This window comes from Lolium rigidum, chromosome 6 (assembly GCF_022539505.1).
Source record: "Lolium rigidum isolate FL_2022 chromosome 6, APGP_CSIRO_Lrig_0.1, whole genome shotgun sequence".
Lineage (NCBI taxonomy): Eukaryota > Viridiplantae > Streptophyta > Magnoliopsida > Poales > Poaceae > Lolium > Lolium rigidum.
In genome coordinates this window covers 68073476-68097014 of record NC_061513.1, presented here as the reverse complement: position 1 = coordinate 68097014, position 23539 = coordinate 68073476, and the positions used below count along the sequence as shown (strand labels likewise).

Sequence of the window (23539 nt, the reverse complement as noted above, 5' to 3'; positions counted from 1 at the left end):
CTCCCCTGGTAAGCGCCCCAGCGGCCCGCCCTCTCCCGCGTGGCTCCGTGCCCATGGAGATGGAGCCGTTCAGTTCTAGCTTCACGGCCTCCGGTCAGGATCTCCGTATGGGCGGCTATCCAGATTTTTCGAGGAGGCGATCCCCAAATCTATTTCTTTTGTGTGCAGAAGGGCTCACGGGTCTTGGCCCAAGCTGAAGCACAAGGGGAATTGATTGGATTTAAAAGTTTGCCAGGATGCATTGGCAGTATAAAATTTACTATTTGTTGATGATTTCTGTAATTTTAATGCAAGCAGATAGGCTGATGCTCGATGTCTAAACCATATATTAGATACCTATTGTTGAGCTTCTGGATAATTGGTTAGTACATCAAAGTCGAGTATCTTTTCCAATCCAAATGCAAGTGGGAATGATAGGGATGCTATATGCACAAATCTGGATATTATGAAGGTGACACTTACGGAAAAATACCTTGGTTTGCCGGCCATGGTCGGTGCGGATAGATCTAAGTCATGTTAATTCTTGGTAGACCGTGTATGTCAAATAATTAATGGGTGGAAGAAGATTTTATCTTCACGGTGGAAAGGAGGTGCTATTTAAAGCGATATCCCATCTTATGATATGTTGGTTTTCAAAACTAAAGGAACCACTATGTTGATGTTAATTTTTTTGTGGGATGCTGGTGCTATTCGAAAGAGGATGCATCGGGTAGTGTGCTGAAAATTATGTGTACCAAAAAAGCAAAGAGGTATGGATTTTAGAGATATGCATTGCTTTAACCTTGTGTTGCTAGCTAAACGAGTTCAAAAACTGTTGGATGACCCCGATTCTTTGTGTGCCAGAGTTCTTCATACTAACTATTTTCCATCCGTGGACTTACTTAATGCGCTCATAAAGAAAGACAGCTCCTTCACTTGGCTATCCAAATTTTCAAAAAGACATATTTGGCGTGTCGGCCTAAGTGATAAGATCAATCTGGGATGATGAGTGGGTTCCTGGCAGTCATTCACGTGAGGTATTTATACCAAAGAAGCAAAACATACATACTCCCTCTGTCCCACGAAAATTGTCTGAAATTTGTCAAAATTTAGATGTATCTACATGGATAAACATTACTACGGTTTTGTGACGTCTTCACAGGCGGGTTACGTAGTCCTGTATTTCCGCTTTCAGAGGTAAGGCCGTTTCGCTTGGCCGGTGCGGTGCCGCAGCGAGGGCTGTGGGAGGTACAGGTACAGAGAGGAGATGGCCTTCGCGTCGTTGCTAGTGGCTCCGCTACCTCCCCCGCCAACTGCCGCGGGGGCGTGGTGGCGGCGCGCGAGACCAAATCCTCGGAGATTCGTCCTGCCGGCGTTTAGCCGAGGCGGCGGCCCGGTCACGCGGACGTTCGAGCTCCTGCGGGAGCAAACTCCTCCAACTCCACGCCGAAGCCGACCTGACCCAATCCAAAAGGTATACATATTCCTGGACTTCCCGTCTTTGTTACTGTGAATGATTGGCTGTTACTCTTTCGGAAATGGGAATGGCGAATCGACACTTCCACAGGAGGAACCTATCTGTTTTTAATCTACAAATTTGTGCTAGTAAATTGCAGACAAAGTTTGTGATTCCAAAGATAACAGTATGACACATCGATCTCCACTAGTTGTCTTCCCAGCTGAAGACTCACACTCACTTTATGAGTCTAGCGCTTTGTGGATAGGGGTACAACCCTGGGCGTTCTATGATATCTGTTGCATTGCACGAGTGAAAACTTATGTTTCTGCTGTAATACTCAGGTGCACAAGTACACATCATCCTCGTTGAAAAATTGAATGTATTTCGTTCTTGTAGCAAATAGTGCTAGGTGCGTTGGCAAGTCTTGAAATTTTTTTGTTATTTCCTGAAACACTTCGACATTTAACTGCAGTCTATCTGAAAATGACAGCTAGTGCGTCCTCTAATTTTACAGGATATGTTGACATTTTACAACGTGTTCAAATATTTATATAGGTATTAGTTACAACTTTACACTCATTTACACATTGTTATGCGAAATGTACATTTCAAATCAAATCAAAATCAAAATCTGAAGCAGAACCGTTCCTTCTACTAAGCGCTTGCAATCTTGCACTACATGGGTACAGAAAATAGCAGGTTACCTCTCGAATTCCTCTTCAAGTCTCAAAGTGTTATGGAGCACAGTTACAGCAACATCGACAAAAAGGGGTCAAGGAAGATGTACAACGTGCACAGAGGTAGGAACCAAAACTGATCCTAGGTATTATGATGACGCTGAACGAAGTTCTACCAGCGAAGCATACACTCCATCTTTGATATCCATCAGCTCCTCGTGTCTTCCTTTCTCCGCTATCGCACCATCCTTCAGAACTGCAATTATGTCAGCACCTTTGATCGTCGAGAGGCGGTGCGCCACAACAACAGTGGTCCTGCCAACCATCACATGATCTAACGCAGCCTGCACAATCCGCTCGGACTCAGCATCCAAGGCGCTTGTCGCCTCATCAAGTAGTAGTATCTTTGGGTCTTTCAGTATGGCCCTCGCAATAGCCACCCGCTGCTTTTGGCCGCCGGATAGCTGGATGCCCCTCTCCCCAACGGTGGTGTCATATCCTTCGGGAAGGCTCGATATGAACCCATGTGCATTTGATGCCTTCGCTGCTGCAATGAGCTCCTCCTCGGTCACTTCCCCATCCTTACCATAGGCTATGTTCGCGCGGATTGTGTCGTTGAAGAGTACAGGCTCCTGGCTCACCAGCCCCATTTGGTCCCTCAACCAATTGATGTTTAAGCTCTTGATTTCCACTCCATCCAGTGAAACGGTACCTGAATCGGGATTGTAGAATCGCTCCAACAGTCCGATTACTGTTGACTTTCCACTACCACTCTCTCCAACGAGTGCAACAGTCTATATAAAACCATAATAAAAGTTAATTGCTAAGTACATTGCTGTCGAAGATATAAAAGTTTGACGAGGATAGGAAAGTATGCTAACCTTGCCAGAGGGAATGTGCAGGGTAAAGTCACTGAAGATCTGAATATCTGGGCGTGTTGGGTACTTGAAGCTGACATGTTGGAAATCAATGTTGCCCTTGACCTCGTTTATTGTCAAACCCTCATTGCTGCTTGAGTCGATTTCAGACTTTCGGTCTAGTAAAGCAAATATGGAGATAGCTGAATCCTTTGCTTTTGATGAATCGCTGGCCAATGCACTTGACTGAGATACACCAATAGTCGCTAAAACTAGTGCAAAGAAAACCTGCAGATTACTTACTATGTGAAATCACTTCGTGGAAGTAGTAACTTGTTTAGGATGGAGGGATTAAGACTGAATTTTTTTAATATGAAGAAGCATGGTTTTTATGGCGCAACTCCAAAGTGAGTCCCCAATGCTGTGACTCAGTGTATAGTCGACGAAAGTCACTGTATAGTCGGCATGAGTCGCTGTGTAGTCACGAGTGGTCGTGATTTTTGGAAAACGACTCAGCGGCTATACAACAACTATACAACGGCTATTCAAAAAGCACGGAAGAAGACCAAAAATCTGAAGGACAAGAAGAAATGTCATTTCTGAAATAATGCATTTACATACCTTGAAAACACCACCAAAATCTGATTGGCCATGGCGCACGAATTGTGCTCCAACATAGAAGCAAAGACCGTATGTAAGGTACAACATCAAGAATGAGAAACCAAATCCAATGCCCCCAACTATTCCTGTTCTGACTCCTTGACTCATTGATGCTTCACATTTATGATCATATATTGTTGTAATTTTTTTCTCTGAACAAAAAGAAGCTATGGTCCTGATACTACTAATTGCATCAGTGGCCACTTGGCTTGCGTCTTCATACATCATCTAGAGAACCAGCAATTCATTATCAGTAACTTAACAAACTTTTAGATAGTAAAAAATAATTATCTAGAGTACTGTGCATGATTAAAGAATAGAATGCACTTTATAAACTTGATCGAACCATCTTTATATTATTCTAATATTATATAAATGGGAGTTTGTAGTAGTTCATCCTCCTCTCCCACCTCCCTATTGTGCCTTGCTAAATGCCTCCAACAGAAAAATAACAAGCTAACTAAATTGACCCAAATGATTTGACCACTTCCAAGAAAATCCATGATCAATTGGTGCATGGCACATGTCACAAAGAAAGCATGACTAGGTTTGGCTATGGAGCCGAGTGCACGATGATAGGTATTTACCCTAGCATGAAAGTGGATGCATGATGTCGGCAAAGGCGGAACTCAGATGAGGGTGAAAGCATAGGAGAGATGTGAAGCAGGCTGAGTTGATGAATGGTTTAATGTGATCAATAATATCTTTTGACCGTAGAAAAGCCTGTGCATTTAAATGTTTAGAAGTTCTATCATGACAGTTAGAAACTGAACATGATATGCTCTACATTATTACTCTCTCCGGTTAAGATGTTGTTTTGGACAGAGGCAGAACTTTTCTTGTGCATTTTGAATATATTACAGTAAATTAGTGGTCAAAGTTGCAGCGTGCTTATGTCCAACTGAAGAGAGTAAGATTTATCTGTAGTAATTATTTGCAAGATATCATATCACTAGAAAAATAGCCTAACGGCTTTGTTTGATGGATTACCTTAGCATCTTGACTGAAACCCTTCAGGAACTTCACTTGGGCATAACCTTGAATACCAGCTAATGGAATGACACAGAGGATGATCAAAGAGAGCTTCCAGTCAGCCATCACAGCAACGACAAATCCTGTGATAAGTGTAGCGATAATCTGAACTGTTAAGGCCAAGTTATCTCCAACTAACCGCCGTACATTCAAAGCATCAACTGACAGTCTTGCACCAAGTGCTCCACTGTAAGATAAAATTCAGCAGTTAGCTCCTGAAAGTAAAGCTAACAGAATCTACATGATGAAGAAACCAAGAGAAAAGTTGTAAGAAACCTGGAATTCTTGGGATCATCAAACCAAGCAACTTCTTGATGCACAATGCTTTGAAATGACATTGAACGGATGCGCTCTATAAGCTTCCCTCCTGCTATCCCAAACAAGAAGAGCTCTGCTGGTATTGAGATTATTGACAAGATACCAAGCACAACACACATCAAAGCCCAAAAACTAGAATCTTTTCTCATCTTATCTGGTGGTGCATAGAAAACTTTGATGGCATTGGCAATCATTACGCCAAACATTGGGAAAAGCACTCCATGAACTGCTGCTGCTAGGGATCCTAAGAGGATAATAGGTACCTCTGGCTTGTTAAGACGTGCTAGCCGTCCCAGAGGAGCTTTCGTTGAAATCTCACCATCACCATGCAGCTCTGTCTGATTCCCCCCATGTGTATCATTTTTTTCAGGCATCATGAAAGGGAGGGTGGAAGAATGCGCACTACTATTCCCTGCAGAACCTCTACTAATTGACCGCTTCAATGATAAGCTTGTATTTTTAGACATCGGATCCAACCTTCGACGATCTATTTTCTGCTCTTCTTCACGACTTTCTTGAAGTCGAATAAGTTGAGAGTAAGGACCATCTGGGTTTAGCACCAATTCGTCATGGGGACCTATATGAAACAAACATTTTTTGTAGGAAATTGCTCAAATTAGTTAAACTATGCCAAAGAGGTGATATATAAAAGGGGTGTTATGGGAATGGAATCTTGACCTTGCTCAACTATCTTTCCTTGTTGAACAACTGATATGCAATCAGCATTCCTAACAGTAGTTAGACGATGTGCAACCACAAGGGTCGTTCTGTCGACCATGATCCTATTCAGTGCCTCCTGAACTATCCTTTCTGACTCCACATCCAATGCGCTAGTGGCCTCATCTAACAAAAGTATTTTTGGGTTTTTAATGATTGCTCTTGCAATTGCAATCCTTTGCTTTTGTCCCCCTGAAAGCTGAGCACCACGTTGGCCAACCAGTGTGTCATAACCCTGATACAATAGAAAAGCAAATTTTAATTAGCACTCGACTCAAACCCGAGAACTTGGATTTACACAACTTATTGAATGTTTCACGCACATTTGGAAGCTTATCAATGAAATTTGCTGCGTTGGCGAGCTCAGCAGATCTCCTAATCTCTTCAAATGTTGCGTCTTCTTTGCCGTACATTATATTATCTTTAATTGAGGTCATAAAAAGCAAGGGCTCTTGGCTAACCAGACCAATTTTCCCTCTAATTGAATCGAGCTGTACACTCTTGATATTGATTCCATCAATCAAAACCTCACCAGCCTGCGGATCATAAAATCTCTCTACAAGACTAATCACAGTTGACTTGCCACTTCCACTCTCTCCAACTATAGCCATTGTAGTGCCACTAGACACATGTAAGGAGAATCCATCAAATATCAGTTGATCAGGTCTTGCTGGGTAGCTAAAATACACATCCTTCAGCTCAACATCACCCCTGATATCTTCTAACTGCTTACCAGTCCTATCATCAGGATCAATCTCTGGTTTCCTCTTGATTGTTGTGAACAATCTATGCGCTGCAGATTGTCCTTGTGCAAAGGCTGTCATACACGGGGTGGCATTGCCTAAAGACCTGCAACACACATTTGGAAATTATCACTATCGGCGATTCGATGTGAAGCGTCATTTTTATGTGAATTCTACTTTGAGGTAAATAACTCACATTGCCCCAGTCATGATAGCAAACAATATAGTGATGACTTTTCCTCCCGTGTATCCTTTGTTAAGTATCAACTTTGCACCGTACCATATGACTAAACCATAGCTAGAGAAAAATATCAAGAAAATAGAACCCATGCCAGTGCCATTGGCAAGTCCTTCCTTCACAGTAGTCTTGTATGTTTTGTGTATGAGCTTATTGTATGCTCTGATGGCGTGCTTCTCCCCATTGAAAGAGGCAACCTATTTTACCGATATAGCCACAAGATACCTAGTGAGTACTCAAGAAGGCAGAACCCCCATAGTTTCCTAGAGAAGGTTTATACTAGCCTTCATTTAAATTGATGTGTGAGCCAAACTTACTGTTTTTATGGCTCCAATTGTCTGTTCAACAACATTCCCTGCATCACCGTATGATTGTTGGCCTTTGCTAGAGATTGTAGATAGCACTTTTGCCACTGCTGCTGCAGCAATTACAACTGGAGGTATGGATGCCAACATGACAACAGATAGAAGCCAGCCTTTGAGAAAAGCTATAACGAAACCACCGATGAAACTAGCAATGAGTTGTAGAAACTTGCCAACCTGCATTAGTCAATTATGTCAGTTTCTATATGAGTTGGAATGTGATGAACGCAAGTTTACTAATGTGATCTTCATTTGACTTGGAGGAACTCCTTACCTTCTCACCAATTGCATCCTGAACTAGCACAGTATCACCAGACATTCTTGAAACTATCTTCCCAGTTGTCATTTCTACGTCAAAGAATGATATATCCTGTCTCAAGACAGATTTGAGGTATAGAGAACGAATGTGCGTTGCCTGCCTTTCGCCCGTAATTGTCCAACATGCCACCTCTGCACAGAAAAAGTTGGCTTGACGGTTATTCTTCCTTGACATTAAAAGTATATGGCATAAGAATATGGATCCTGTTTCAGTTTATCCTTCAGCTCGGCTATGTCAACAAAATTCTGGCGCTGTATTTGCTGTTAAAGTTTTCATATGTTTCTCCATTCACCTTCAATTGAAATATAGAACATGTTGACCCTATTTTTCCTTCCTACATTCAACAGTTTACTCTTTGGAAAAGAATTTTAGGAGCACAACTTGAACTTTGCACCACGATGAAAAGTAGCAATTTTAAAATAACCAAAAAGGGTATTAACTGTCTTTTTCTCGCACTTATACTAAACTCATTATTACTCTGCTTCCTTGAGATGTCAATCATGTTCAGTTACTAGCTGCAACTATAATCAGCATTCAGCAGCCAGCAGGTACTGCAAAGTGCAAACACAATGAATTTGACAAAGTCTGCTCATACTTACGGAGAAAGGAGACTACGGCTGTTCCGATGCCCAAATAAACAAAGTTTAGAACCGCCTGCAAAAACGAGATGGCAACAGGGTGAGAACTTATTCCCTTGTTTATTGGCTTCGGTGCATGGAAATAAATCAATATATATTTAGACCTACAGTACGAATCAAAACACCATGTCCGATAGTATATCGTTTCAAAAATAAATAAATAAGACAGATGTGACAGTGGATCATCTCTGTCCCATTTCGAAGTTTCAGGAGAAAAATACTGCAAGATTCTCGTGGGCGGAGCTTGGGATCCTTGATCATGGAAAGATTCCACCGTCTATGGGTGGGTGCTTATCTCTTATTTTAATGTCATGTGAAATCTCAATGAATTGGAATAATCTGCAAGCAACTTCAGTACTTCACAAACGTAGGCAACGGTTGAGAGGCGATCAGTAAGCCATCACATCCACTCTCAGCCGCCGCTGCCCTCCACCGGCCACTACAGGAGGGTGGGGGTAACGTCGGATCAGGTTCCGATCGTATTGGGTCTTTGAGTTCTTTGACTCAGATGAAAGATGATTAACGGTGATGAGAATAAAACTCCTGCAACGTACCCTATTCCCTATATGTATGCCCTTCTTCGGAGGATCGTCAACGGACTGAAGTTTGGAGTCGTTTCCCAGGCATTAAGCTGGGTGTGGTAAGTGTGTCTACGGCAACGACGTTCTTTAGAAGAGATGATGTCGCCGCGTACGGGTATCCTCAAGTTCCGCCTCTGCCTCCGCCTGATGAATCTCAGCCAAGTACAACTTCATCGGGAAATTTGTGAGTTTTGTGTCCTCCACTCTATCTAGCCGGAGTTGGGATTATCTCCCTGCTCATCTTGGTACTATAGCTTCTTTGGGACGGTGATCTCTCAAGATCGTGATCGTCGGCACCTTCTAGTCTACGTCAATAATTTCTCGATCGCTGTTTCTACAAGCGCGTGAATTTTTTCAATCTTTCTCTCACACGAGCTAATTCGCTACCCGGAGGCCAAGCGGCCTCAAGGGACATAGGAGAAAGATAGTGCTGAACTTTTCAAAAACTTGTGTTTTATTTTTTCTCTTGTAAGAACGTTTTTATAAGGGTTGGTTTTAATATACACTAGTAGAAAAATGGGCATCCATCTAAGCCTTTAGTACCGGTTCCCTTACGAACCGGTACTAAAGGCGGCATTAATACCGGTTCCATGCGTGGGACATTTATATATGGGCCTAGCTTAGTCCTTTTTGGCAAAAAAAAAAAAAAAAAGAAACTTCACAAACGTAGCTTTCACACAAAAAAGTGGATAACCATTGCAAAATCGTCTATCTGAACTAGGCTCAAAAATTAAGAAAACAACCTGTATGCTTGGGGGAAAATAGATAGGAGAGACCATGTGGAAAGAAAATTAATAGATAGAAATGGGATGCGAATGCAAAACTATAGGGAAAACTGAAAAGGTAAGGAACAAAAGATGCAACAAGCGCCAAAAAGCCAAACATGTTGTCCAGTTCGTGCAGAAACGTCGACGAGATTTGCCGGAGCTTTCTCGGGAGAGTAAAGGCATCGGCCAAGCTCGATGGAGCAAGGTAAGCCCGAAGGAACGCCGTTCTCAGCGAGAAGAAGCCCAGCTGGTCGGAAAGGTGGTTGGCAGAGAGACATGCTCACCTTGTTGACGCGGTTGAGGACGTTGCCGGTGGTGGCGCCGCCGAAGGCGTCGATGACGTCGCCGAAAATGACGGTCATAACCGGCTGCGACATGCCGTTGGCCAACGCGGCCACCGTGCCGACTAGCATTAGCAGCAGGTCCGTGCCGTCGGAGTACCGGAACAGCCCCGTGAAGGACACCTTCTTCCCGCGATCCATGCCGACCTCCTCCTTCTTTGTCTCGCCATCCGTCCCCGTCCCCGGGGCCGCTGCGTCCATTTTGCTCGCGGGCACAACGCACTGCTTTCTCTAAGTCTGATACTTCTCTACTAGTCTCTGCAGAGTATTTATGGGGTTGGATGCTTGGGGTGGTCAATGCTGCCTCCAAGCGGGAGTACCGCTGTATCGCTCTGTTGCCAGATTGAGGCAATCACGCAACGCAGACAGATTGTTGATTAATTATTACTGCCTTGAAATATCTTGATTAATTACCGACTTCACCATCGAGTGTAACTTACTCCCTCTGCTATGATTTAGCCTACATTTTAGTTCCAATATTTGGTCTGAATTACTCGTTTGGTAGGTGTTACCATCAGCCCAATGTTATGCTATGTTATTATCAAGTGTTATGCTACAAGTTGTACTACTCGTTTGATATTTATGCTGAGTAATTTTAGTTATTTCAACAGAAGATAACTACTTGGCCAAGAGCAAGTAATGAAACAGCGACAGAGGCGATTCGAAGAGGACGATCGACCGAGCTACTAGCTGTGCGCCTTGGCTTCAGTTGGGAGTTGTGAACAAATGCCAAGAAACGCCAGAAGGTCCTAGATACAGCCAGGGAATGACGATTCCTTGTTTGTCTATATGTATACCTTGCCCCTCATCAACAACCCCGAGCCTTGGCATCTTTTGCCAAACGTAGCCGCTGGATCGGTGGATCGGGCAAGGGAGGTTTTAATTCGGTTCTGCGTCCCCGTGGCCTTGCTTGGGAAATTCTTACGATAAATACTGTGTCCAGGTGCTGCGGGATATTCCAGCCGCCATCACCAACTTCCCTATGAAATATCTCGGCCTTCCTCTTGGGGTGAAGAGGCTAAAACGACCACACTTCCAATATATCGAGGATAAGGTGATGGCACGCCTTGTGCCATTGCATGGCAGATACTTCAACATTGTCGGGAGAAAGGCTCTTGTCAAGTCGGTCCTTACTTCGCAAGCCATATACCCGCTCACCGCTCTCGATGTCCCAGCCGAGCCTCTTCAAGCTATCACTAAGTTTATCCGAAGCGTCTTTTGGGCGATTTCCGAAAAAGCCACCGGTGAAAAATGCAAAGTCAATTGGAAGGCGGTTTGCCGCCGACTTCTCTTGGTGGTCTTGGCATTCTCAACATGGAGAAATTTGGTAGGGCCTTGCGCCTACGTTGGCCTTGGATTGCTTGGTCCTCCCCGGATAAACCATGGGTTGGGATGGAGAACCCTTGCAACGCGGCGGATATGGAGCTTTTCCACTCCCTAACTAAGGTCACAATTGGAGATGGTTCGCATGCAAGTTTTTCGAATGACCCTTGGACGGATGGTATTAGCCCAAAATGCATTGCCCCCTCCATTTTTGCGCTCTCCAAGAGGAAGATGTGGAATGTCCGGAATTCCATCACCAACAATGCTTGGGTCCTTCACCTTGATACTTCGGGTGGCCTATCGGTCCAACACCTACAAGAATTCACCAATCTTTGGGCCTTCACCTTGCAATTAAATCTATGTGATGATGTTCAGGACTCCATCATTTGGAAGATTACGGACGGTGAGCCCTACTCTTTCTCTTCGGCTTATAAGGCACAATTTGTCGGGACTATTCTATCGTCTATGGACTCCATTGTTTGGAAGATTTGGACACTTCCCAAGTGGAATCTCTTCGCATGGCTTATAATTCAAAACCGGGTGTGGACGGCAGATCTCCTCGAGAAGAGGGGATGGCCCAATGGTAGAATTTTCCCTCTTTGTAGGGGTCACGACGAGTCGGCTTCTCACCTTCTCTTCAACTATCGCTACTCCATCTGTATTTGGAAGATGGTTAAGGATTTGCTACAAATTCACGCTTCGACGCCTCTTCTTGGGATGAGTTTGACAATGTTGAGATTTGGTGGACCTCAGTCGCCTTGGCTCATGATGGTCGAAGGAAAGCAATGGGCACCATTCTTATATTGGTGGCATGTGAAATTTGGAGTGAACGAAACGCAAGAACCTTCAAGCATGTGAGCACCATGCCAACAATCGACTTCGATAGAATCAAGTCGGAAGCTAAGACATGGGTTATTGCTAATGCCAAGCACTTGGGTCTTTTCATGGCGGGTGTGTAAACCTATTTTCCTCGGTGTGGTTGTAAACTTGAATTTGGACCACCAAATCTTCTTCGCTATTAATGAATTAAGGCAAATCTTTTGCCTTTCTTTCAAAGAAAATACTGCGCTGAAACTTGTACCGAGTAGCACAGTGTTAGAGGGTGTTCTTCCTCGCTGGCATTCCCCTCCCTAGCTATGTGGCTATGTCTATCGATCCCCAGCGATCTCTCCTGCTCACGCTGTCACACGAGCATTGCATTTCATATACACACAAAGACTTTCCTTCGATTGATTCCCTCTCCATCTTTCTCCTTCTCAGAATTGAAATATCTACAAAACGTATTGGTTTTTTTCCACTAAGATGAAGAAATTGATCACTTGATTTCTATCATTCCCTCTTGGAACATTTGTTAAGCATCAATGCTTCGCATCGTTTGCAATATTTATTAATGATAATTGCTTGTGTGCATCGACCCATGCAGATGCAGACACCAGGAGTTATCTTTATTTTTGAAAATAATAATGTAGCTGATCACTTGGGTGCCTGTGCGTGCTTTTTAGAGGAGTGATCTCTATTCGCTACGTTTGCTGCTTTTCGTGACCCAACGGTTACCATTTAGTAATAATAATAAGCATGCTGGACAAATCAAGTACTAGAAGAAGCTATAGCTAAACTTTGGCCATGCTAATGGAGCCAACTGCATATAATTAACCACCTTGTTCAGATTGATGTTGGTCCCTTCAGGAGAGGTCTTTGTCCCCAATAATAGTGTAGGGTCGACCTCTGTGTACAAGTACGACGTTCAATTACCTCGTACTTCTTCTATCCTTCTCACTTCTCAGCGCGTAGAATTTCAGCAGACTATGCCGTAGCATGTGGTAAGAACATCTCATTATATATTGCTATGAATGATATAGTACATGTCGCCATGCATATGTATGCACGAATAACTAGTTGCTTTAGAAAAAAAATGCCTGCAGGCCAGTAACAGCCAGACAGGGATGTGCGTACATGTGGTCCATTGAATGGCTGGAAAAGAACGTCAAATTCTTAGCCGCTTCATGTTCAGAATTCAAAACTGGCAAGGGAGGAAGAAGTGTGTGGAAACGTAGAGGGTAGCGGCATGCAGGCTCGGGTAGAGTTAGACGTCTCCAAACCTCTTATGCGGGGTGTCCAGTCTTCTTTCGGGTAGAGGTAGACCGTAGACGTCGACAAACATAACATAATGGTTTTATGTTCAATATGAATATCTTCCCTGTTATCGCTTTTGATGTGGGATTCTCGGGCACTCTCCGCTTGAATGTAAGGACCCGTGAGAGAGAGATGCATATGTGAAGCATCCCTACACAGCTGACAAGGTCTGTGTCCCGGATGAGAGAAAGAAAAAACCTCAAGGAGCCAAGGTGTCATCAAGTGGAGCGATTTTTTTTTAAATAATACACTTTTTAATATTAATTCCAGGAATAATAGCCGTTTTCAGCAAATTTCAGAAATAATACACCGTCGGGGTGGTGGAACCCGAATTTACAAAATCGGGTTTGAGGAACCCGAAGTTGCAATATCGGGGTTGGGAAACCCGATAATAACATTCTTCTGCGCCGTGAAGAAAAAAGAAAAACAACAAAGAAGTAATCGGGGTGGGTGAACCCGATTTCTAAAAATCGGGCAAGTTGAACCCGACTTTAATAAATCGGGTTTGTTGAACCCGATTTTTTGGGCAAGAATTTTTCCCGCCTTTTCGCGTTCGCACCGCCGTGTTTCCCTCCCGCCTTTGCCGCCACCCTTCCCGCCACTTCTTCCCGCCATCATCTCCCGCCACTATCTCCCGCTATATTTTCCCGCCACACTGTCGAATTTTTGCCTATAAAAGCAGGCATCGCTACTCTGGATTGCACAAGTTCTTGTATCTCTTTTTTTATCCCGTTTGCTCACCCTTAGCCATCATGAGTGTGCCTTGATCTGACCAGGAGTTTAGGCCGGCGAAGGCGAAGGCTGCAAGTTTGCCCCCGGGTGTGACTGCGGAGCGGTGTTGGTGCGGCCGTCTTGCAAAGGTTATGCAGGTGGAGGATTTCTCCGATCGGTTCGGCATGAAATTTTTCATGTGTGCGAGCTATGAGCATGATCCACCCCGTAGTTCAGCTTCGTCGTCCACCAGGCCGCCGGTATGTTTGGACATAATTTTATGTTGACATTAATTTATTTATGAATGTGATTTAATGTTATTGTTTGTGTTGCAGTCTCCCCCACCCCTATGCAAATGGTTTCACTGGATAGACACGGAGCAGCCGGATTGGGCGCGTCAGGAGGTTGAGGAGAAACACCAGCGTGCGTGGGCAACGTTCTTTGAGGAGGAGCGTTGGGAAAAGGTTCGTGCTAATGAAAAAGCAGAGCGAGAGAGGCGGATACGTAAACTTAGGGCGGAACAAGCTCGTAATCGCGAGGTGAATCGGAAGAGGATGGATGATGAGGCTGCACGTAGGTTTGCCAGAGGAAGAGGTGCGCAGGGAGGCTCGTGAAGCGGAGAGAAAGAGACTAAGGGAAAGAGCTGCTGAGGCGCAAGCGGCAGAAGAACGCGGCGACAAGTCTGGAAAATGGCCACGGTGGACGCAGGGAAAGTAGAGTTATGTGTCGTACTGGCAATGTATCTTAATTTCAATTTTAGTTTGTCGTTGTATCTTAAATTCCGTTGTAGTGCTAAGCCGTATTTTAATTTCAGCTGCAATGTATCTTAATTTCAGTTGTAGTATTAATGTGAAATGAATTTGCCTCGAAAATGTTCTGTCAGAAATTTGGGCTCAATTGTTTGCCGCCACTTTTTCCCGCCCAGTTTGTCCCGCTCAATGTTCCCGCCATTTATTCCCGCCCAAATCTGCCGCCAATATTTCGCGCCCAATTTTTCCCGCTCACATCTTCCCGCCGAAAGTCATCCCTTGTAGCCTATAAATACCCCCACCGTTTTCTTGTCTTTCAGTGTAGCCTCTCAACAAGATGGATCCCCCTTATAAGAATCCCCCCATCTTTTCAATGAATTCATTGCCGAATATCTTCTAGACAGTGCTCGCTATGTGATGAGGGAGAGTAAGATAGAGACCTTCGAGGAGTTCATCAGTAGCGACGCCTTGCTCCGTAAGGTCGGTAGGAAATTTGAGACTTGGTCTTATGGATATCCAGTGAAGAAGATGCCTGCTCGTAGCCCACGGGAAATAAGGTGTGAGCTTATCAGGTTGAATGAGAAGTAGAAGTCACTAACATGGAAGAATGAAGAAGATAGGGAAAGAGATTTGAAATATCCAGAACGATGGGCGGCTGAGAGTGAAGCCGACGATGATATCTTCGAGCCTAGCACCAAGGGAAAGAAAGCTGCATCGTCGAAGGGCAAGAGTGCCAAGTCCTCAAAGGGCAAGAGTGTTGCACCGCCAGTGGTCGATTCAGACGACGACTTCGAGCCTAGCACCAAGGCCATGAAAGCTGCATCGTCGAAGGGCAAGGGAAAGGGTGTGATGCGTTCTTAGTGTTTTAGTTATCAGTAATCATGGATCTTCTAGTATGTCGTAGCGATGGTGTACCATTTAATATGTTAGCAGAGAGTTATGTTGTAGTAGTAAGTTGTATCTTAATTATCGATTGAAGTTCAATATGAAATGTTTGTTAAATAGAAATAATAGTAAGATTAGGCATACATGGTGCATACAAATAGTAGTCATACATGGTGCATACAAATAGTACTCATACACTAGATGAAGAAAACAATAGTAGGAATAAGGCTTATCCATACAGATGACCCACTGAGTATCATCTCACTGACCACGGCCCCTCCCTCGACCACGCCTCGGTGGCGGTCCAGCCTAAAAAGGTGACGGCGAGTACATACAAACATGTGGCTGCCGATGTCGGGGAGGAAGCATGTACCCCTGCTCGTGCTGACTGTACTGCGTGGGATCTGGAGGTGGAGTTTGATGTTGACTTGAAATCCAGTCTTGATAGTTCTGCTGTGTTTCGTCCTGATCCTGAGCACTGGACCAGAAGGATCGTGATCCGGACCCCGTCGACATATGTCCCTCACCTTTGATTAGATTAAAAAAAACCGTTAGTCGATCATGAGGAAATTCACACATGGTGCACAATTAATATGGATACTGATGAATTGCTTACCCTCTGGCTCATCCATACGGGGACGCCACCCGAAGTTAGGCATGGGAAATTGCTGCTCCATGCCGAAACCGCCACGCTGCCAATACTCGTAAGTAGGCTCCTGCTGCTGCTGGTTTTGCCAACCAGAACCTCCTGCCTGGTTAGGAGATGGTGGCCTCGAGCTCGGCGGTACCTCCATACGTGGGCGCGGGGCGTGCCGCGGCTGATGCACCTGCAAAGAGGGACGAGGTGGCCGCTGTGCTGCTCGGTACTCGGCAACATCCGAAGATCGCGTGCATGTGATAGTCGCGTAGATACGACGTAGTTTGTCCTGAAGACGCTGTGCGAAGGAGGCGTGGTGCTCATACCGTCCAAGAAGTGGGCCGGAGGAGAGCGAGCGTGCATACTGGGCGGCGTCATCTTGCAGCTCCGCCGTCAACACGGCCTACAATTGTGAGCTCAAATTAGTTATGTGTTGGCCAAATGTAGAAAAAATATATTTGACTTCATCGCGTGATGCCGAGTGCCCGAAGTGGAGTGACGAGGGTAGGTGTCCTACTCGTGTCGAGGGATCCCTCTCGAACCGGGTCACACGCCCGGCTCAGCCGAAGTCGTGTCCTAGGCATGTATGCCCGCAAGTAGTGCTCAAATTCCTGAAGATCAAATGCCTCCATAGTGGCCCATGAAACTGCCGGCGCATTGGCCCAACCGGTGATGTATGGAGCCAGGAGTTGTAACCATCCAGCAGCAGTCTTGTTCGCCCCTTTTCTGTTGTACCTGAAAAATAAACACGAACATGTCTTAGGATAAAATTATGATTGTCCAACATGATGTAATAACTTTGGATAAATTTAAATTGTACTCACGCGTGGACGTGTGGTGGTAGAGGAACTGTGGGAGGTGGTGGCTCGATCAACTGACGCTGTCCAAACTGTCTCATGACCCTCTGATATCGAAGATGATCTTCGCCTTCGTCGTCCAGTAGGCCCAATCTCTGGTACACATGTTCGATATACCGCCTGGGTATGCCTCGTCGCGGCGGTCCTCACTGTATGGCTCCCAGGTGACATCACTCTCTACTAGTAGGTCAAACTGCTCCGTGAATGCTGGGTAGCAATTCCTTAGCTGATTATGCCCAAAATGTCTCTGCATAACATAACACAACTATGTTAGTGTTACATCTTATATAAAAATATGAAGAAGGAGTAAATATTACGAATACCTTCCGCGATGTCCATAGAGAACCAAACGTCGGCATGTCGATGCGCTCTGCGTCGTACAACTCGTCTGGCGGCCAAGATCCACCACTAATCTCAGGACGGCCGATGGGAAACCTCGCCCATGACCAGAGCTGCAACAGGAGTGGACAACCAACGATGCCAGAACCATACGAGGTTAGCTGGCAACCCTTACACATACCTCGGTACGTAGCGGCTAAGACCGCAGAACCCAGCTCCTCTGTGTGATGTGCTCTGCTTCGGTGGCCTATGCTATCTCCTGAGCTATAGGGATGTACCGCGCACTGATCGTGTTCCCGTGATTGTCCGTGAACATCGTCTTCCCGAGTAGCCACATGAGGTACGCCTCCAAGCTGCGAGTGATCTGGACCGCAGTCACCGGTACATCTGGGAATCCGAACTGCTCGATCTGTCAACGTATATTTCAATGTTAGAACTTACATATTATGAGGTAAATAAGTTGTGATAAAAAAGACGAAACTGTTATGGACCTGGAACTCGTGTAGCCATGCCTGGCGAGGCCCGTGAGCCTCAAAAGTCATAGGCCCAACGTCTGCATGAACACCCTGGAAACGTGCATCCATGTTGTGCATCCAGCCCACGGTTTCCTCCAATGGGCCTATGGGCTCACCTTCCAACGGAAGGCCCAACAACATAGACACGTCATGTAGAGTAGGCGCCATCTCACCCCAGCGAAAGTGGAACGTCATGTAGAGTAGGCGCCATCTCACCCCAGCAAAAGTGGAACGTGTGGGTCTCGGGCCTCCATCGATCCACTAAGCAGGTAATCAAAGCAGCATCGTAGTTCAGGCGCGAAATGTGATCTCAGGCCTCCACTAATCGAGCGAAAGGTAGTAGTCCTTCCCACTTCAACCTGCAAAACAAATAATGCACAAGCTAAAGCAGGTCCAATGTAGTTCTTATAATTTGAGACAAAACAATTGAACAAGTACCTGTCTTCCCATTGAGGGTGTATCATCCAGTTCTTCTTTGGAGTACGGGTCTGCAGTGGCTCGATGCTCTGCGGGTCAGCCTCCAAGTGCGATGCACGATGTTTCTGATCAATAAGTGGATCGAGCAACGATCGAGCCGCCATATCTGCATAAAGATATCACAAATTGGTGCATATATAGTTCATAAATATTACAAATTATAGCATAGTTCACAAATATTACAAATTAAAGCATAGTTCATAAATATTACAAATTGTCGCATAGTTCATAAATATTACAAATTAAAGCATAGTTCATAAATATTACAAATTGTAGCATAGTTCACAAATATTACAAATTAAAACATAGTTCATAAATATTACATATTGTAACATTGTTCAGTCAAATATTACTATCTCCCTCTATTTCTTCCCCTCCCACGCCTTCCTCGGTTGCCTCGCCCACGGTTAGCCGCCGCCGCTGCAGCTGCTTTGTAGAAAGTGGGACATAGGGGGTCCCTGTGTCCAAGTTGGTTGCACAGAAAACATTGCCTAGTTGGACCACCCGCTTCTGCTTCATCCATATCATTTCTAATGCGCCTTGTCTCCCGTCGACCTCTGTTCGTCCGAAATGATCTTGGGTCAGGGATGTACCGTCTTTCATTTGGTATCACCGTAGTAAAATTTCCCACAACTCTGTATCCGACCATCTCGCCGGTCCAGGTGTGCAGCACAGCCTCTTTCGCGTAATATGGAGAGACGGAAGAGATTGAGTCCAGCCCTAGTTGTCTGGTAGCTGCCAGCACATGGGAGCATGGAAGGTGAAGCAACCTCGGTTTGTTGCATGTGCACTCACACGATGGCCATTCTTCATTTCCAATTCTGACCTCATGTGTTCTCACCGCATTCACACAACCAAACTTGTCGGTTGGTAAGCGCACATCAAACCTCCTTTCCTGATTACCGATGGCCAGAACAGTGTGTGACATACCCTTCTTCATCTTGACATCCATATATTCCATAATGGCCATACAGTAAGGAGTGTTTGGATTTTCAAGCATATGGCTCAAAGCCAACTGCCGTCTCTCTTTGAAATAATTCATAGTGCCATATAAAATACCCTCCACAAGGGCTGTCAGCGGCAATGCCCTATTTCCCCTAAGCACGAAGTTGTATGACTCAGCTAGGTTGGTAGTCATCACACCATACCTAGCTCCATGTGTGTCATGCAGCAAAGACCACCTTTCTAATGGCTCGTGCTCTATCCACTCGCAAAATTTTTAATCCGTCGTCCGGGCCTCCTTCTAGTATTGGGTGGGTCAAATCCGGGCAGGTCACATAGCCCAATAGGATCCGGCTCGGGGCTACCGGAACCTGTGTACCCTGTGCCACGGCTGCCGCATGAGCTGCTGCTAATGCAGCTCGGGCGGCTAACCTGTACCGCACATGGTCCTTAGTGAACTCATCCAGCTTGCCGCGGAGAAAAGTGTACTTGCATTCTTGATTCTGCTTGCACAACTTCTTGAACAGATTCATAAGACCCTTGCTCCTAAACTGCGAGAAGAAATTGGCCCCCAGGTGGCGCATGCACCACCTACTCTGCATATCCTGCCATGGCGTCTCTTCATCAGGTCCGGCTTCTACCAGCGTCTTGATAGCCGCAAGTATACATGCATGCCTATCTTGGAGCACGCACACATTTTCGCGATCTTTCACTATCGATTTTTTTAACTGCCTGAAGAACCATAACCAGCTAGCAGTGTTCTCGCTCTCAACAAATGCAAATGCGAGAGGCACAACTCGATTGTTGCCATCCACTCCAATTGCTGTCAGAATCTGTCCCTTGTACCTCCCAGTCAGAAAAGTTCCATCTACACACATCACCGGACGACAGTGCATGAAAGCCTCGATGCATATGCTGAATGCAAAAAACACCCTGTGCAGAACCCTGACATTAGGGAACTCTGGTATCACAAAGTCTTGTATGTCCACATGGGTGCCCGGATTCCGGTCCTTCAATGTCTGTAGGAGACGGACGACACCGTCATAAGCATCATAGAAGGTCCCGAATCTGTTCTCCAGTGCCGTCTGTTTAGCCCTCCATGCCTTGCCATATTCAATTACATACTTATATTGAAGGTGAACTCTTTTCTGGATGGCTTTAACCCCCATTGCTGTATTCTCTACAATCTCCTTGTAGAACAGGCGAGCAATAAGAGTGGATGTAAGGTTTCGGTGATCCTTCAACATACTCTTAAGGACACATGTGTGCGGCACGAAGTCGCTCACCACCCATGTTGTGTCATACTTTGGACAGTACCCATGCACCCTTGATGGACATCTAGCATCACTGCAGACCACTTGTCAAGAATTTCCGACTTGAAACGGTGGTTCTGAATACCCTTTGCGTGTTCATTGCCCACTCGAGTGATTGCTTCCTGCAGATGTCTCTTGTCGGCATATCTAGCACCAACCGAGATGGTGTTCATGCTGTACTCCCAGGCAGAATCGTGCCGATCATCGACTATCATTGCCTCCGACAAATCATGGTTCCAAGAAGAGGGGATCAGATCCGCCTCTTCGTTATCATCTGAAGTATCGGATCCACCGGATTCATCTGAGTCAACCTCATTGCCCACTCCATCCTCGTCTTCCTCGTCCATCATGTTCTGCATCTGGTCTTCTTCTTCGTCCTCGCTTTCAAGCTCAACAGTACCGTCATGACCACCTGCTGCATGGCTACTCTGCCCGGATTGGAAACTGCTGCCGCCAGCATCAGAACTTTGACTGCTCTGGCCTGGATGGAACGCACCCTCGCCTTGTTGGGAATTCACCACCTTCGCCTCGGGAAGCATTAAGGCGATGGGGTGAGTTCCCCTGCGCTCGCACGCTTCCAACCAGTGCACCCACTGAGAGGTCCGCTCAATCGGCTTCAACCGCCGTAAAATCCGGGTACTCGGAGCTGCTCCACAAAGCATGCACACCAACGAGTGTATGCTTCGGGATTAAGCCCGAAATTCACGGTCAACCACTCCTTCAACCGACTAACTCGCCATGTTTTTGGGTTTGTCGGATGCAACTCCTCGTACTCGAAACTCGCTCGGATCAGCTCCCATCGGAGTTGTTCGGACCGTGCCATGACCGAAGTAAACAACGAATTTTAATCTATCTGACATATCTGCTCACCTATACAAATTACAGACTCGTCAAAAAAATCTAGCACCTACACTTAAAATAAATAAAAATCTAGCACCTACAGTCCTAAATAAATACTTTCTACCGGTACATATTTCAGTAACTAATCTGCGAAGCTAACGAACGCAACATGCATGATTACACCATCTAATATCAGGAATTAGGGTTTACCCTTGAAGCGTGCCAAACACCTCCGTCATCAGCTCAGCTCGTCCACCCCGCAGCAGCTGCACCACCACGCAGCAGCTGCAGCAACAACAACAACACCACCATCAGCTCCTCCACCACCACCACCAACAGCACCTCCACCAAAACGCCTCAAAAACTAACCCATGTATAGATCAGGTGATTCTACAACTTTTGGTGGTCAAACTACAACAAATGGCTGGATAAATCGCTCAGAAATGGGAGAAAACGCTGCTGGACTGAGAGCAAATGAGAGAGAGAGCTGAGATGAACTGAGAGAGCTGTAGTGCAGGAGGAAGAAGAGGTGCGCGTCGGCGAGCAGCAGCGTGCTTCGGCCGGCATTTATTGCCCAGCAATTTCGGGCGCACCTTACCCGAATCTACGCCTCGGGATGGCCCTCCCCGACACGGCCTGCTCCTGGCCAGGAGACAGCCCGACATCGGCCGCGCGTGGCCGACAAAAGCCGTCTCGGGCGCGCTGAGCCCGACAAAAGTGAATCGGGCCTGCTGAGCCCGAAAATAGCCCTCTCCGCGTGGCCGGCAGAAGATTCCCTGCGCTTCGGGTTCGCTGACCCTGATTTTCCAATTTCGGGTTCACGGGCCCCGACGGTGTATTATTTCTGAAATTTGCTAAAAACGGCTATTATTTCTGGAATTAATATTAAAAAGTATATTATTTAAAAAAAATCGCTCAAGTGGATCTATTTCCACTAGTAAAGAGCGGTCTTTTCGGCACTCTACACTGTAGAGGACGAACGAGATGGGCGGAAGAGGGGGTGCCACTGCCTAGAATCGGAAGAACGATGGTTATGATCGGTGTCTTCACTAGGAAATTAGCAACAAACAAGAGCAAACACGTGCTAAACCCAGACAGGACAAGCTTCTCGTAAGGACATTTTTCAAGTTAGAAAGGATGGGAACGCGCTAGTGGGTAGGAAGCGCAAAACACAGAAGCAGGTGCTCCCTCTAAACGAAGTTGAAGGGTTATAGTTGTTTTTTTCTGTGTTGGGTTCGGTAAAACCCATATCCAGCACATGTATACCTGTCTATATTGATACGGTATGTGTACGTCGTGTAAGAAAAAAAGAGATCACGCGAGCAAGATCTGTATAGAACCTTTCTATTTTGGCACACGTACGTGACCGTAGATACATACAAAAACGAGGTACAACACAATGCGAGCCATACGGGCATGTACATGGCTGTACAGACGGTGGACCTGCACTGAAATTGCGATCGTGCCCCCGCTTACGAACATGTATGGGAATCTCCACCGTTGTTGTGTTTGACGCACCCAGAATTTTTCCAAGGGAGGAACACCGGAGCGGAAGTGATAGTCACCAAGGAGGTGGTCGTTGCAGTTGAGAACCCATTAATAGTAGTTGTTTTTAGGGGTTAATAGATCCTATACGACGTTTTTCCATGGAATTGGATGAGAAGCGACATTGTTCGTGAAAATAGCTAGCATGCGACGTTGTTTAGGTAGGAAATAGCTCAACGCCACTCGTGCCATAAAACGGCCGTTAAGGAGACCGTTAGGTTAGTTAAGGGCTTGGTTAAGTTAGTGGTGGCCCTGAGTCAAACCAACTGACCAACCGCACCCTTCCGACCGAGCGCGCGCGGACATTTTCTGGCGGCGGCGGAGCTCACCATCCTTGTCGACGGCGGCGGAGCTTGCTCCGAGGATGACGGCGCTTGCGTTCTGCGGCGGACGTGGTGAGTGCCATTCAAAACCGTAATTCCTCTTCCATCATTCTCACCCATTAGATCTGAGGGCTGGGTTGGGTTGGAGCTTAGAATGTGGTCGGCGGCGTTGCTGAGCGAGGGGAACGAGATGGGGGAGGCGGGAGAGGGGACAAGCAATCGGTAATTCATCCCATTTTGAAGCTTAATTTCAATTCTATTT

General features: G+C 45.8%; 1 protein-coding gene across 1 annotated transcript; it reads right to left on the bottom strand.

Annotated features, from left to right (window-relative positions):
* Positions 1–2018: 2018 nt before the first annotated feature.
* On the bottom strand, positions 2019–9889 carry LOC124667258 (ABC transporter B family member 4-like). The gene is made up of 12 exons (XM_047204561.1): positions 9632–9889; positions 7961–8015; positions 7317–7492; positions 6998–7219; positions 6639–6877; positions 6023–6548; positions 5661–5934; positions 4941–5559; positions 4623–4851; positions 3594–3860; positions 2997–3260; positions 2019–2909 (listed from the first exon to the last, which is right to left on the bottom strand). The coding sequence occupies exons 1-12, from the start codon at positions 9887–9889 to the stop codon at positions 2265–2267; spliced, it is 3774 nt and encodes a 1257-aa protein (XP_047060517.1). The 3' UTR covers positions 2019–2264.
* Between the last annotated feature and the right edge of the window lie 13650 nt (positions 9890–23539).

What these genes read in the sequence shown, in the direction of transcription:
- LOC124667258 (XM_047204561.1), bottom strand. Translation starts at nt 9,889, where the DNA reads ATGGACGCAGCGGCCCCGGGGACGGGGACGGATGGCGAGACAAAGAAG. An exon ending in AGCCGTAGTCTCCTTTCTCC is followed by an intron (nt 7,493 to 7,960) that starts GTAAGTATGAGC and finishes TTTTCTGTGCAG; the next exon opens with AGGTGGCATGTTGGACAATT. An exon ending in TGCACATTCCCTCTGGCAAG is followed by an intron (nt 2,910 to 2,996) that starts GTTAGCATACTT and finishes GGTTTTATATAG; the next exon opens with ACTGTTGCACTCGTTGGAGA.